At 44.9% G+C, this 13,397-nt stretch overlaps 1 protein-coding gene across 1 annotated transcript in view; it reads right to left on the bottom strand.

Moving 5' to 3' along the window:
• The window catches only part of POLA1 (DNA polymerase alpha 1, catalytic subunit), a 230,357-nt gene that overhangs the window by 133,539 nt on the left and 83,421 nt on the right, over positions 1-13,397 (bottom strand). Inside the window, exons 19-24 of the mRNA XM_085884021.1 lie at positions 8,212-8,328; positions 7,946-8,121; positions 7,623-7,752; positions 7,204-7,323; positions 6,128-6,230; positions 1,961-2,082 (exon numbers count right to left, since the gene is read on the bottom strand). Of these exons, the coding sequence (XP_085740147.1) occupies positions 1,961-2,082; positions 6,128-6,230; positions 7,204-7,323; positions 7,623-7,752; positions 7,946-8,121; positions 8,212-8,328 (768 nt within the window). The remainder of the gene's footprint in view (positions 1-1,960; positions 2,083-6,127; positions 6,231-7,203; positions 7,324-7,622; positions 7,753-7,945; positions 8,122-8,211; positions 8,329-13,397) is intronic.

Here is a 13,397-nt window from a genome sequence, read left to right as displayed (position 1 = left end):
GATGAACACTTTGAAGAAATTCGGTGTGAGTGCCCTTGATCTTGTTGAAATATACAAAGTACAAAGAACACAGAGTCGTCGTGCAGCACAAGATACCAACTGCTGGACCTGACTATTCCACTTCAGATCTGATTGGATTATAACACCAAGGAGAGTGCGATTGAACTCTTTGCGGAGGAATGTTATCAATGACAATGTTTAAATGAGGTGGGACATTCTGAAGGAAAGATATTTACATGATCTTCCATTTCTCTGGTTTCGGCCGAACATCATTAAGGCAACACCAATCACCAAGTGCATCAACATGGGCTTGCATCGAACTTTGTTGAGTTCTGTGCAACACTTCGACGATGCTCAAGTCGTCCACATATTTCCAACGGTATCCTACTGTTACAGCTGCATCATTCACCAAAATAAGGAACAAAATTGGTCCTAGTTTCATCCCTTGTGGAACTCCACATGAGAGAATCAAGGGGTTCGATGTCTACTCTTGATAACGAACCACTTGGGAACGATCGGAAAGGAAATGACACATTAGGTATAATGGAAGCATCAACCACAAGCTGAATGAGTTTTTCAACGACCTTGGAGTCGTTGGACGAGGTCGAATGCCTTAGTAAAGTCGACAGTGCAAATGTTTACATAATGACCTCGTTGGTCAAGATTTTGATGTACAATATCTAACATGTGAACTAAATAGTGGGTGATTGAGCTTCCTTTCATGCTTCCATACTGTGCAGGATCAATGCGAGGTTTAAAATCGACCATCAACCAGTCAGCAAGAAAACTTTCAAAAACAAACGAAATTGAGATGGGGCGAAGTTGATCAAATCTAGTAACACGAGGAGTCTTAGGAATCACACATACTGAGGCACACTTCCATTTAGCAGGGAAGTAACTATCCTGCAAGCATTTGTTAAAAATCTTCATAATAGGGCCTGAGATTTCCATTGCAAACTGAGAAAATGAGTAGGTACATCATTGGGATGAGGTGCCTTGGATGCGTTGAGACATCTCAGACGAAAATAAACCTCGTGCTGCTGGATTGTTGGTGGAGGCGCAGACGCTGCAAGATATGCCGTAAGAGTTGCTGGGTCCAGCGGAGGTAACGTAGTACAGATGCGTGAAAAATGCATGTTAAGATCATTGGCTAGTTGAGGAGATTGATCAGCAAAAGCAAGACTATCAGACTGCTTCTTCATTCCGGTCAATAATCTGATCTGTCTGTGCCATTTTTCCAGGCTCTGATTTTTAAGGTGTTAAATCAACAGAATGTTGATCGAAGGAAGGAGGAGCTAGAGTTCGGGCAGGAACCTCCCTCCAACTGTTGATAAGTTTTCACAGAGTTGTTAAAACACCTGTGCTCTCATCCAGCCATCCACTTCAACCTCACGATCCATAAGCAACGTTAACGCCATGGACCATTTTCACTGCACCTCCACAAATGTCATCTCCAGAATCAAGTGACTCTCTTTGCAAGATGATTTATCTTTGTGAGACGAGGAAAGGCGGGGAAATCGCTTCTGTGAGCATCTGATCAATGTACAACCCATCATCATAGATCTCTCAAAGCATGTTGCTCAACACTTCAATCTTTCTCGTCATCTGTTCAGTCACAGGCAGTCGCTGTTATTTTTTTACCATTTCAGCATCATAGAGAGGCAAAAGCAGACAGAACAATGCCTAATCTTCAGAAGTGGCATGATAGATCCCCAAGGGATTAATGAGTGCTTTTCATTCACTTCCATTCTCATCGAAATATTTCAAGTGTGAGCCAGACACGATTTTAAAAGCCTTTGAACCCTGAACACCCCACCCTTTAGTCTCGGTTCTGGAAAAGCAGTCCTTCTCTCTCACTATTACTCCCCTTCTGAATCGTATTAAAGACTTAGCAGTTACATAACAAATTGAAACTTTTGAGATTTAAATGCTGCCATATGTTACCTGTGTCTGGTGTTACCTGTGCAGTAGGTTCTGAAGCTGGAACTCGATTGACTGTGGAGAAGCAGATGTTGTATTCTTGGATGATGGAGGGGTACAGACTATTAAAATCCAACAGGAGGATGAATGTGTCATAAAATCCTGGTGGGCGGCAACAGAAAAGCAAATAAACAACAACAAAAAATTCAATGAAAGGAAGCTTTTTTTCCATGAAAATGCGAAGAGTGTGGATTTTATATCCAGAAAATGAAGCTGTCAAATTTGACTCCAGTGCTCTGCATATGGTAGAGATCGAGTCTTTCCAATTCGTTTTGAGCATGTTGTTGGGTCGCTCTTTTATTGGCCGTTTACCATGACTGAAATTTCTCCAAGTACGCCGGCTGCACAAAAACCAGCAAATAATGGAACTAGAAAGTAAAGAAAGCTACCTCTCATCTCCCTTGAATACTTCTTAGCATAGCTTTTGGCAAATTTAGTTTGAGCGTGCCATTTTATCTGAAGCGTTTCACATGTTCCTTAGTGTTCCATACTCTGATTGTACAACTGGCTGAGACGGCATCAGTGCATGTGTCCTTGCAAATCGATCTTTACTCTTCCATGGTACACACTTATTTCTCAACACAATCACTACTGCAGTAGACACATTTCTGTCAACATCCAAGTAGTTTTGTGTTGGTTACGATAGAACTGTGCGTCCTGCTGACAGAACCAACACTTCACAGCGGCCTTGACATCGTCAGAAAAAAACATGTTCTGCACGAAAGTGTTCCTCAAGTTGGGAGAAGAGGTGAAAATCTGATGGCACCAAGTCGGGCTGGTGATCCCTTGTGGTGGTACTCCATTGACAGTCTCTTACTCGAAGGATGGTAATGGTGCACCCAGCTCTCATCTCCAGTAAATCATCCCAACTATCATCTCCAGCGCTTCACAGCACTCACCACATGGTGCTGCCCTCTACCATCTTGACTAATGTAGTACTGAGACATCCAACATCAGAATGACGAAACTTTGCACCCAGTGGCGGGAAGAACGGATGTGCAGACTCGTTTCATTCGAATATCTTTAGTATTTTTGGAGAAAGAATAGGAGGTATTCCTTTATATATTAGGTTGTATGTATTATCATACTACACTCCCCATCAAAAAAAAAAAAACGAACACGTGATTATTGTTTACGAGATTTATTTATGTGATATAAATGGGACACAGAGGAGGTGCAAACCTCTGACAGAGATAAATGCTGAATAAATACAGATCCATTTCATAGTGAATGAATCACGTAATGCTGCATTGCAGCAAATCCAATGTGGAAGTAACAATTTCATTACCATCGATGTCCACCTCTGGCAGCAATCACTGCATTGACCGAATGAGCATTCCAATCTGAGCCTGGCTAAGGGCATTCCACACCCGAATCAGCTCCTCGTGCAGCATATCGAGGATCAGTGGCTGGCTTGGCAAGGTTTGAATGAGTCAAACAATGCAGGGGTGCAAATTAACATTTTTATCCACCGGCCAGCAGGGCCGGCGACTAGAAAACGTTACCGGCCCAGCAGAATTTCTACCGGCCCGATAAAATAAAGACAAAAGTCACAAATTTGATATCAAACACTTTTAATATACTCACATGAGTGAGTTTGATGAGTGCGGTTGGTTGGATGAGTGAGTTTGATGAGTGCGGTTGGTTGGATGAGTGAGTTTGATGAGTGCGGTTGGTTGGATGAGTGAGTTTGATGAGTGCGGTTGGTTGGATGAGTGAGTTTGATGAGTGCGGTTGGTTGGATGAGTGAGTTTGATGAGTGCGGTTGGTTGGATGAGTGAGTTTGATGAGTGCGGTTGGTTGGATGAGTGAGTTTGATGGAGGAGGTTTGCAGAATGAGTGAGTTTGATGGAGGAGGTTGGGTGGATGAGTGAGTTGGATGGATGGATGAGTGAGTTTGATGAGCGGGGTGGGGGTGGAGGGATGATGCAGGGAGGAGGTTGTGGGTGATGGGGGGGGACCTTTTTGTGTGGGTGATGGGGGGGGGTTGTGGGTGATGGACAATGGTGGGGGTACTACTCATCCACCCAACATCACATATAAACTCACTCATCCACCCAACCTCACCCATCTAACTCACTCATTAACCCAAAAGCCTCATCAAACTCACTCATTCACCTAACCTCACCCATGAAACTCACTCATTCACCCAAATTCACTCATTTAACCAACCTGGGCATGAGAAAATGCGTCCAAACCGTGCTAAACCGTCAAATCTCGCGCAATGAAACGAGATGAAAACAGACAAAATGGCCGCCACAGAATTACCGGCGATTTCTACAGACAAAAACAGTAGTTCTGGTTGAGAAAACTAGTAGAGAAGCTAGTACAAATTGTACAAAATAACAGGAATCACCGGTGATTCGCCAGCCGGGCAGGTAAGGCAGTATTGTGCACTCGCCCAGCACAAAAGTTAAGCGCCATTGGCGACCAGATGGCCGTTAATTTGCACCCCTGCAATGATATGCCAGAGATGTTCAATTGGACTTAAATTTGGGGAGAAGGCAGGTGAGGGTGTCATGACATTAAATAAATGTTGGCATTAACAAAAATGTTCCTTGGTTGAATGGCCCTCTGAGCACAAAGATGATTCCTGGACCATGTTGTTGAAGATTAGGCAACACAGGTTGCTGTAAGATCTCATTCATGGAACTGATCTGTCATCAGATTTCCATGGATACAGATCAAGTTGGTGCAAAATATTTCAGCAATACCACCTCACACCATGATCCTTCTATGTCCAAAAGTTGCAGCTTCCTGGATGCAGACTGAGCATATCTCTCATTGCGTCTTCTGTAAACCCATGCACAGGCATCATGCCTTTCAAAGAGAATCCTGGATTAGTCACTGAACATAACACTTTCCCAATGACGTGTCACAGTGCAAGTCTTGGATGCTGATCAGAACAAGCACAGATCCCTGCATCACGGAGGTGCCTCAAGACGGCGTCGACACTTGTGGTGTGATGTCCAGGGAGTGTGTTTGCAGTAGTCTGGGCAGGTTGAAACCGAGTGTGTAGATGGGTCATTCAAAGGTATCGGTCCTGAGCAGGATTCGTAATCCTGAATTTGCTTAGAATGCCTCGTGTCACTTCTAAAAATCTGAGGGTGCACGATTTACACGTGCCGAATGATTATTGCATGAGGCAATTACATTCCGTGGAAACTTGCAATCAGGTATTCTGGACATCCCTCATTCGAAAAAGGAACTTGGAATCAATTCTGGAATAGTCTTCAACAATTGCATTATCAATTCTACATGTTTGATATTTTTTTTTAACGCAGAGGGTATAATATGTAATTACCTCTGCCACCAAAGGTGGACGGAGGTTGTGTTTTCACTCCTGTCTGTTTGTGAGCAGGATATCTCAAAATGTTGTGGACAGATTTGTACGAAACTTGGTAGAAAATTTGGTAGAAAATTTGGGTGTGCTCAAAGGAAGAACAGATTCGATTTTTGTGAAGATCAGGATCCGGATGAGAGAATTTTTTAGGTGACCCTTCACCTTTGAGTGATAGGGCTAAAAACTATATCTAATACGATATCTCAAAAAGTTATGGACGGATTCAGACAAAACTTGGTGGACAGGTTGGTGTGTGACAAGGACGAATTATTTAGATTTTGGTGAAGATCTGGATACGAGAATAATAAAAAAAAATATTTCAGCAATTCTTCACCAATGAGAGATGGGTTCAAAAACGATATGCAACATAAAATTTCAAAAAGTTGTTGACGAGTTATGACAAAACTTGGTGGGTGAGTTGGTTAGATTGTGGTTCAGGTCCTGATCCAGATTCAGCCTAAAAGTGGGATACAAAATGTAAACTGTTCAGCCTGGCGGAGGTACACACTCTACCGAGTGGTGTTCTAGTTTTAGAAATGTCCGTTTGTGTGTTGGTTTTACAACTATACACTTCCAAAATAAAGACTCAGTTTGTCATTGTCTTATAAACTCAAACTCAATGTTGCATTACTTTAAATTTATTAGTCCATTAAACATGAACAACTGAAACACCATTCTCCATAAAAAATGGGTCATAATTAATCAAACGTTTATAGCTATCAAATCAGTGTTGGGGAAATCACAGATTATAACCGATGCCATGAAGCATCATGCAGATAACGGAACAGTTTTTCATTTACTCACCAACTTTGGGTTCTAACACCAAACCTCCAGCATATGCAGCCTTTTTCTTAGCAAGACGAGTTTTCCCTGATGTTCCAGCTTCTTCTTCTTCTTCACCAACAACCTGTGTATAAATGGGTCAATGAAAGAAGGAAGAAAAAACACAAAAAAAAAAACATATTACTCTAATCACATACACAGGCAAATATAAATTTTTTATAAATCAATAATACATTTGAAACAAATTCCAAGCAGGTTTGGCTGTAATAATCATAGCATCAAAATGGAGGGGAAGAAAAGGAACATTGATCATTTAACTCTAGTTGACCAATTTTAAGGCAAAAATGAAGAGGAACATCGACAAACTGGAAGAAGTCTGGCATCTGAGAAAACAGTTTTGCCTTGTCCGACATCCCTATTTACTCCAGGGATGCATGTGTTCTTGCAGTAACCCCCTGAGTTGAACCTGTAAAACCTGTTTTGAATGCACACCCCAATTCCTATTCCTCGCTTCCAGAGCTTCACGCAAGATGTGAAACGCCATCTCTTGTCATCCTCAATTCTGTCCCATGATCTTTATCACCCCCATTAACCTTTCCAAAGACAACCGTCTTACTTCTGAGGTTCAGTCTTTCCTCTCCTCCTGTTTGTTCATTCACTCAATTTTGTCCCACTGTCAGATCTACCTTGCTCTTCCATGAGCCTTGCTCCTCATAAAGGAGGAGGAGAAGATTGGGACCATACTCTGTGCAGAGCATTGATGCTGCTTAAGCAGTCTCCTTGGCTATTGGGCACAATCCTGGACGGGTCACCACTCCGACACAGTAGACCAGCATGCTGGCACTCATTTTGCGGATCTCAGAAGGATGACAGGCCGAGTTAACCCCACCTGGTATTAATTCAAGAGGTGAGCGGGATTCAAACTCAGAACTCGAGGATCCAAAGGCCGCCACCCTAACCATTAAGCCAACACCAGGCATAATAAAGAAGCGAGGAAAAGAATAATAATAATTTCTCCCAGCTCAAACATCATCTCTGCAAAACCTCTTTCGGGACACAAAGACAAAAACTCAGCGAGTGTGCAATGCTGTACTCACAGGTTCCTGTGTTGCTTTGCGATTGAAATGCTTGTCAGGCACAATGAAGTTTTTCTCATGGAAAGCATGCAGCAAGAGAAACTCGTTACGTTCAGCACGTCCTCCCTGCAACGTACGAGCCTGCCGTACACAGAATATGAACCACACCATTATTCATGCCCAAGTTCACACACTGATGTTTACATACCACTTTGTCACTTGCACTTCATGCATCCCATCATTTTACAAGGCTGTTAAAATACATGGATAGTCAATGCAGCCAAGATTTGTAGAAAGGCATCAAACCATACATTCAGAATAGAAGCTCGTCGATGCTTGTGTAGATATAAAAACACATCTTTTAAGCTTCACACCCTTATCCCCAGCTTGCCCCAAATTCACAAGAGCTTAACAGCTGACACTCCAAAATTGCGTCTTACCAGCAGGTTTCCCGCGATGTTAGTGATCTGCATTGCAAGAGGCAGGATGTTGAGGTCACAAGCAAGGCGCAGTGCTAACTCTGCATCGCATAGTGTGCTCTCAGAGACACAGAGTAACTGGCGGGATGAACTAAACACAAAGCCATTCACAAGCTGGTGTCATGCATCGTGAGGAATATCAAGTTGATAAACTGACGTTAAATAAACTGAGTATAAATCTTTGTTGTGGATAAAATGGCAAATAGACAAACAGTCAATGATGGGATGAAAGAAATGCATAGACAAATGCAGCATGACAGTCATCATACTTGATGTGTTCTCACTTGAACATTGCTGGAATATCTTCCTGCGGTATGACTTTGCGCTCAACTCTCAGGACAAAGCGAGCCAGTTCTGAAAGATCATAGCCCTTGCTCCGAATCAGCTCCCGAGCACACGTCTTTACATCACAGATTACACGCCCACTGGTGACTGCCTTGTCCACCATTCTCATTTTGCCCTGCATTCCCATGAGACAAACCTGATGATAAAGCCAGCACAGCTACACAAGAACCCAGCACCTAGGCTTTAGCCGGACACGACTACCCACAGCAATGTGAGGCATTGTGGTGCGCTTTATTCGTCCAATCTTCGACCAGTGTGGGACTTTGCAGGCAGCCATGCGTTGCAGCAAAACATCAAGGTCAAATCCAACAATGTCATGGCCCTAAACAGGAAGAGACTGGATGAGTAGATGTTACATGCAGCACATCCACCGAGTCGAGCACTTGAGAGCACCGAGAGAGCACGAACTTGGAAGTGATCGACAATGGATAAATTTATGATGCTTTGTATTGCCCCAAATGAAAGTATGGATTTAATGATGTTAAAATAAACAGATCAGGTATCAAGTCAAGAGCAAATACATAAATAAAATAATAATTAGAAAGAGCAATCAGAGATTTCAGACATTCACCCTAAACTTGTATTGTGGTGTACGAGTGCTGGTGTTACATCTATAATAATAAGTGAGTGTGTGTGTTTTTAAACTCAATTTTTTTTTCTGTCAGGACCAGATCCCCCCCCCCCCTTTTATTTTTACATCAATATATCTATCTCTCACTCTCCATTGCCAGTGAAGCGATGGGTGGTAATTGCTAGTCATTAATAATGGACATAACATACCAATGCATAATATAATTAATCGACGTACTCAAGTTCCAATGTTTTTTTTCGGACACAAATTCAAGGCTCGTGGAAGAACTAGAAATATAGAACAGGTCAAGACGCAACAGAACAAAATGAAAAAGGAACAGCAGAACTAGAAGGGGGAAACACCAACAGCTGGTACCAGGGATAAAATAGACAGAGGACAAGCAAGGGATGCAAGGAGAAATGAGTGGTAGGGGAAGATGCAAGAGTTGGAATAGATGGAGAAAGAAGCAAACTCTAAAGAAGGAAAAACAGGAACAAGCAATGGGAAGGGGGTTAACAGAGGGAGAAAAGATCATGGTTTTGGATGGGGAATGATCTGATATTGTTATAAATAGCCGTCTTGAAGACCTGGACCGGAAGAAAGAGATTGAAGAGAATGTGGAAGTCGATTCCACAGGTGGGAACAAAGAGCAACAAATGAGTTGTGATTCTGTATTTTAAGAGTTTCACCAGAAGGGTGTTGTTGGTGGACCATGAGGAGAGCAGAGGGTGCAAGACCAGAAATGAGGCGGTAGAAGACAGACACCACCGACCTGAAAAGTGATGGGTCCAAAGTTCGCTTAATTGAAAAAGGAATCCAATAATCTTGAAAGCCTTTGTTTCCACAGCATCAAGATGAGCAAGATGTGAGGTAGGGGATCCAGCCCAGAGGAGAGAGCAGTATTCCATCAAGCTACAGAAGAACGCATTGTAGGTGGATAGAGTTCAGGTGTGCCAAGGGAGGACTTTGCACGACACAGAATTCCCAGTCAGCGACTTGCTTTGGAGGCCAACTTTGAAATGTGGTTTGCCAAAGAAAGGTCATGGGTGATCGTGAGGTCAAAGAGCTCGAGTGACTGAACTTCAAGAGGATTGTTAAGAAAGTAGATAGGAGGGTTTTCCAGATGGTCTTTTCCAGATTGGAGAAAGATAGTGAAAGTGTGAAATTTGTCAGGATTGAAAGAAATATTCCAAGCATTTGACCAGCTTGTGATTTTCTTTTCAATGTCTGAAGAGAGGGAAGAGGCTTCAGCCCACCTGTCTGAAGGATGAGGGGTGTCATGGCAGAGGGTCAGGTCAGGTATGGGAGCATGTGCCAGAACAGCGCGTCGCTGCGTCCACTTTCCGCCGGTACTCCAGGGGCCTCCGTCTGGCCATCCCCCAGGCAGATGCCAGGCCCATCCCCATCTCCTTGAGATGCCGATCAACCTGCTGCAACCACGAGGTACGTGGTCGGCCCACTGGCCTCCTCCACTCGTGAGCCTCCCTCGCTGAGAGAATCTGGTGAGCAGGATCAGCGTCAGGTCCATACAGCCGCAACTGACGCTCACGGACTATACAGGTAACAAATCTCATCAGAGTCTCTCTCAGCAAACGCTCGTTGGACACAAAATCCGACCAGCGATAGCCAAGGATTCTCCGAAGAGACCTGGTACCAAAGGAATGAAGTCTCAGTCTCAGATCCTTGGTCAGAGTCCAAGTCTCGCATCCATAGAGCAAGACTGGAAGTACCAAGGACCTGAAGACTCGGACTTTCGTCCTCCCGCACAGGTACCGGCAGCGCCACACCCCATGATCCAGTGAATCCATGACTCCCCAGGCCCGACCCAGACGTCTATTGACCTCTGACTCACAGCCAGCAGAGACATGAATATCACTGCCAAGGTAAGTGGATCTCTCCACGACCTCAACATCCTCACCACAAACAGACAAACACATGACAGCAGCATCCAAGATGTCACCGAAAGCCTGGATCTTAGTTTTGACCCAAGAAATCCGTAATCCCAGCGGCTCTGACTCCTCATTCAGCACCTCGAGGGCCCCCAAAAGGATATCTAAAGTCTCCGCAAAGATGACTGCATCATCTGCAAAATCAAGGTCCGAGATCTTGACATTCCCAAATGATGCACCGCAGCTTGATCTCTCCAACATCCTCCCTAAAATCCAGTCCATACAAGTGCTGAAAAGTGTGGGGGCCAGTACACACTCCTGACGAACTCCAGTAACAACTGGAAATAAGTCAGAGATGGTACCACCACACTTCACAGCACTCTCAGTACCAGAGTAGAGTTCAGACATCAAATCGATCAGTTTTGGTGGCACCCCACGAAGACCAAGAATCCTCCAGAGGACATCCCGATTCACTGAATCGAATGCTCTACAGAGATCAACATAGGCTGCAAGCAGCCCCTGCCGAAACTCTCGTCTGCATTCGGTGAGGACACGAATAGCAAGGATAGGGTCAATCGTTGATCTCTTTGGTGTAAAGCCTGACTGCTCTGGACGCTGGTGCTCAAGCAGATGGTGGCGAACCCTATCAAGAATTATCTGAGCAAAGACCTTGCCCGGCACTGAGAGCAGCGTCACCCCTCGGTAGTTGTTGCAGTCTTGGCGATCACCCTTCCCTTTCCAGAGAGGAACAACAAGGCCCCTCTTCCAATCAGTTGGGATGATGCCTGTGTTCCAGGCAGAGCTGCATGCAACGACACGAGTGCAGCATTTCCACCAGCCTTGAGAAGTTCAGCATGGATGCCACAGATCCGTGGAGCTTTGCCCCGTTTCAACTGGTTCACTGCAGCCCGTGTTTCCACAAGCGAAGGTGGACCACAGTTGATTTGAGGGTCAGCAACAGGGATTGTAACACCCTTGACGTCCAACTCGACAGCTGGGGGATCAGCCTGGTACAACCGCTCAAAGTAACCGGCCCAGCGGGCCTTCACTTCAGACTCCTCTGTCAAGAGCCTACCACTCTCTGCTCTAACTGCAGTGCTCCGAGGGATGGGCTTGGATGAACGCAATGCGCGAATTCCCCTGTAAGCGGGACGAGAATCACCTGTCCACAGGTGATGCTCTACCCCCTCACAGATTCCTCGCACATAGGCCTCCTTGTCCACCCTCAGTGCACGCACAGTTTTACGCCTCAGCTCCCTGAACAGGTCAGCTCTGCCATTCAGCCTGGCCCTGCTACTCTGGTCAATGGTATCCAGTGTCCCTTGAGAGACAAAATTCTTCTTTGCCCTGCGGTGAGTTCCAAGACATCCACTGGCAACATCAAGGACGGTGGTCTTGAAGGCACTCCACAACTCTTCAGGACCCCCCAAAGCACCCAGACCCCCCAAGTGTCCACTCAGCCTGTTCGCAAACTCCTTAGCTACTCTCTCATCCCTGAGCTTGCGAACATCCAGCCTAGGCTGGGATGGTACCATTCTCCAGGATTTAAGGTGGTCATCAGCAAATAGATAAAGAGGATTTTCCAGAGAGCAAGATAGATCATTGATGAAAATTAGGAATTGGACTGGACCCAGAACACTGCCTTGGGGGCACTCGTCTTGACAGGGAGTCAAGATGAAGGAATTTCCAATGAGAGCCACATGTTGGCTGTGAGAGTTGAGGAAATCAGCAACCCAAGAGTGGAGTTGGCCTTGGATTTCAGAATCAGAGTTTGGTGCACAAGATGGGATGCCAGACTATCGAAAGCTCGAGTCCAGAGAAACAGCCACGATCTCATGTGACATTGAGGGCATCCTTCAATTGTTGGGTGAGTGGAGGTTGCATGTCCAAGGTGGAGTGACCTGGTCTGAATCCAAATGGATGATCTGAGATGAGGTCATTGGAGACAAGGAAGTATTTTATGTCAACTGTGATGATGGATTCCATGACCTTGCTAAGAATTGGAAGAAAGCCGAGCGGTCTGTAGTTAAGCGGATCATTTTTTGCACCTTGTTTATGTAATGCGGTGATGTTGGCCGATTTCGAAGTAGATGGAATATGCCAGAGGACAAATGACTGGGTTAAAAGGACAGAGAGAGGAAGTGCAGGAGCAGCAGATCAGGTTATTGGACCACGTGAGCTGATGCGGTCCGGTCCAGTTGCAGAATCAGTCGAGGGTTGCCAGACACTTCACCTTCTCTGGAGGCATTTGGCCTCCTCACGAGCAGAACCGGCTGTGGTGCTATTTGAAGTGATAGAAGGGATGGAGAGAAAGCATGGTTTTAGAGGAGGGAGACAAGGTTGAAAGTTGTCTTTAGGTTGGGCAAATGTAGTTTTCTGGCTCTCCTGAGTGGACACACTTTACTTGCTGCAGAATTTGTGGAATGATCTTCGGTTGCCTTCGGTTGGATTTGCCTCCCAGGAAGTGAAGGCAAGTTGTTATAAGACAACTACCTCACTACTAGATTAAGTGTACCATGGATGGGAGGATGGGTATGATAATTGAAGATGAGATGGCATGAATCTGTTCATAGGGGAGAGCAGGTTTCTGTGGAGGAATGCCCAGGCCGAGTTAATATCAGGGGCGGTAGATATGAGACCAGTCCTGAAATGCATGCAGTCCTTGCCACAATTCTTGAGTGAACTGCCAGATTTGACAGTGCTCTGAGAATGGCTGGAGAGATGTTGACCTTCCCAAGCACATTATCAGATGAACCAAATGGAGCAGAGGAAGAACACGAGACATTGTTGGGAAGGAAGTTGGTCATAACCAAATCCAGTATGGAAGATTTGCCATTGACAAATCCGGCTTGAAAAGTTTACAGATTGTCAGTTCCATGGAGTAACAGAAGCCCTTTACTGACGTGCTATGGCTGGTGAGAGGTATCAACA

Source organism: Eptatretus burgeri, chromosome 6 (genome assembly GCF_056783735.1).
Source record: "Eptatretus burgeri isolate ZD-2024b chromosome 6, Ebu_testis_v1, whole genome shotgun sequence".
In the NCBI taxonomy this organism is placed as follows: domain Eukaryota; kingdom Metazoa; phylum Chordata; class Myxini; order Myxiniformes; family Myxinidae; genus Eptatretus; species Eptatretus burgeri.
This window is presented reverse-complemented; position numbering and strand designations above follow the sequence as displayed.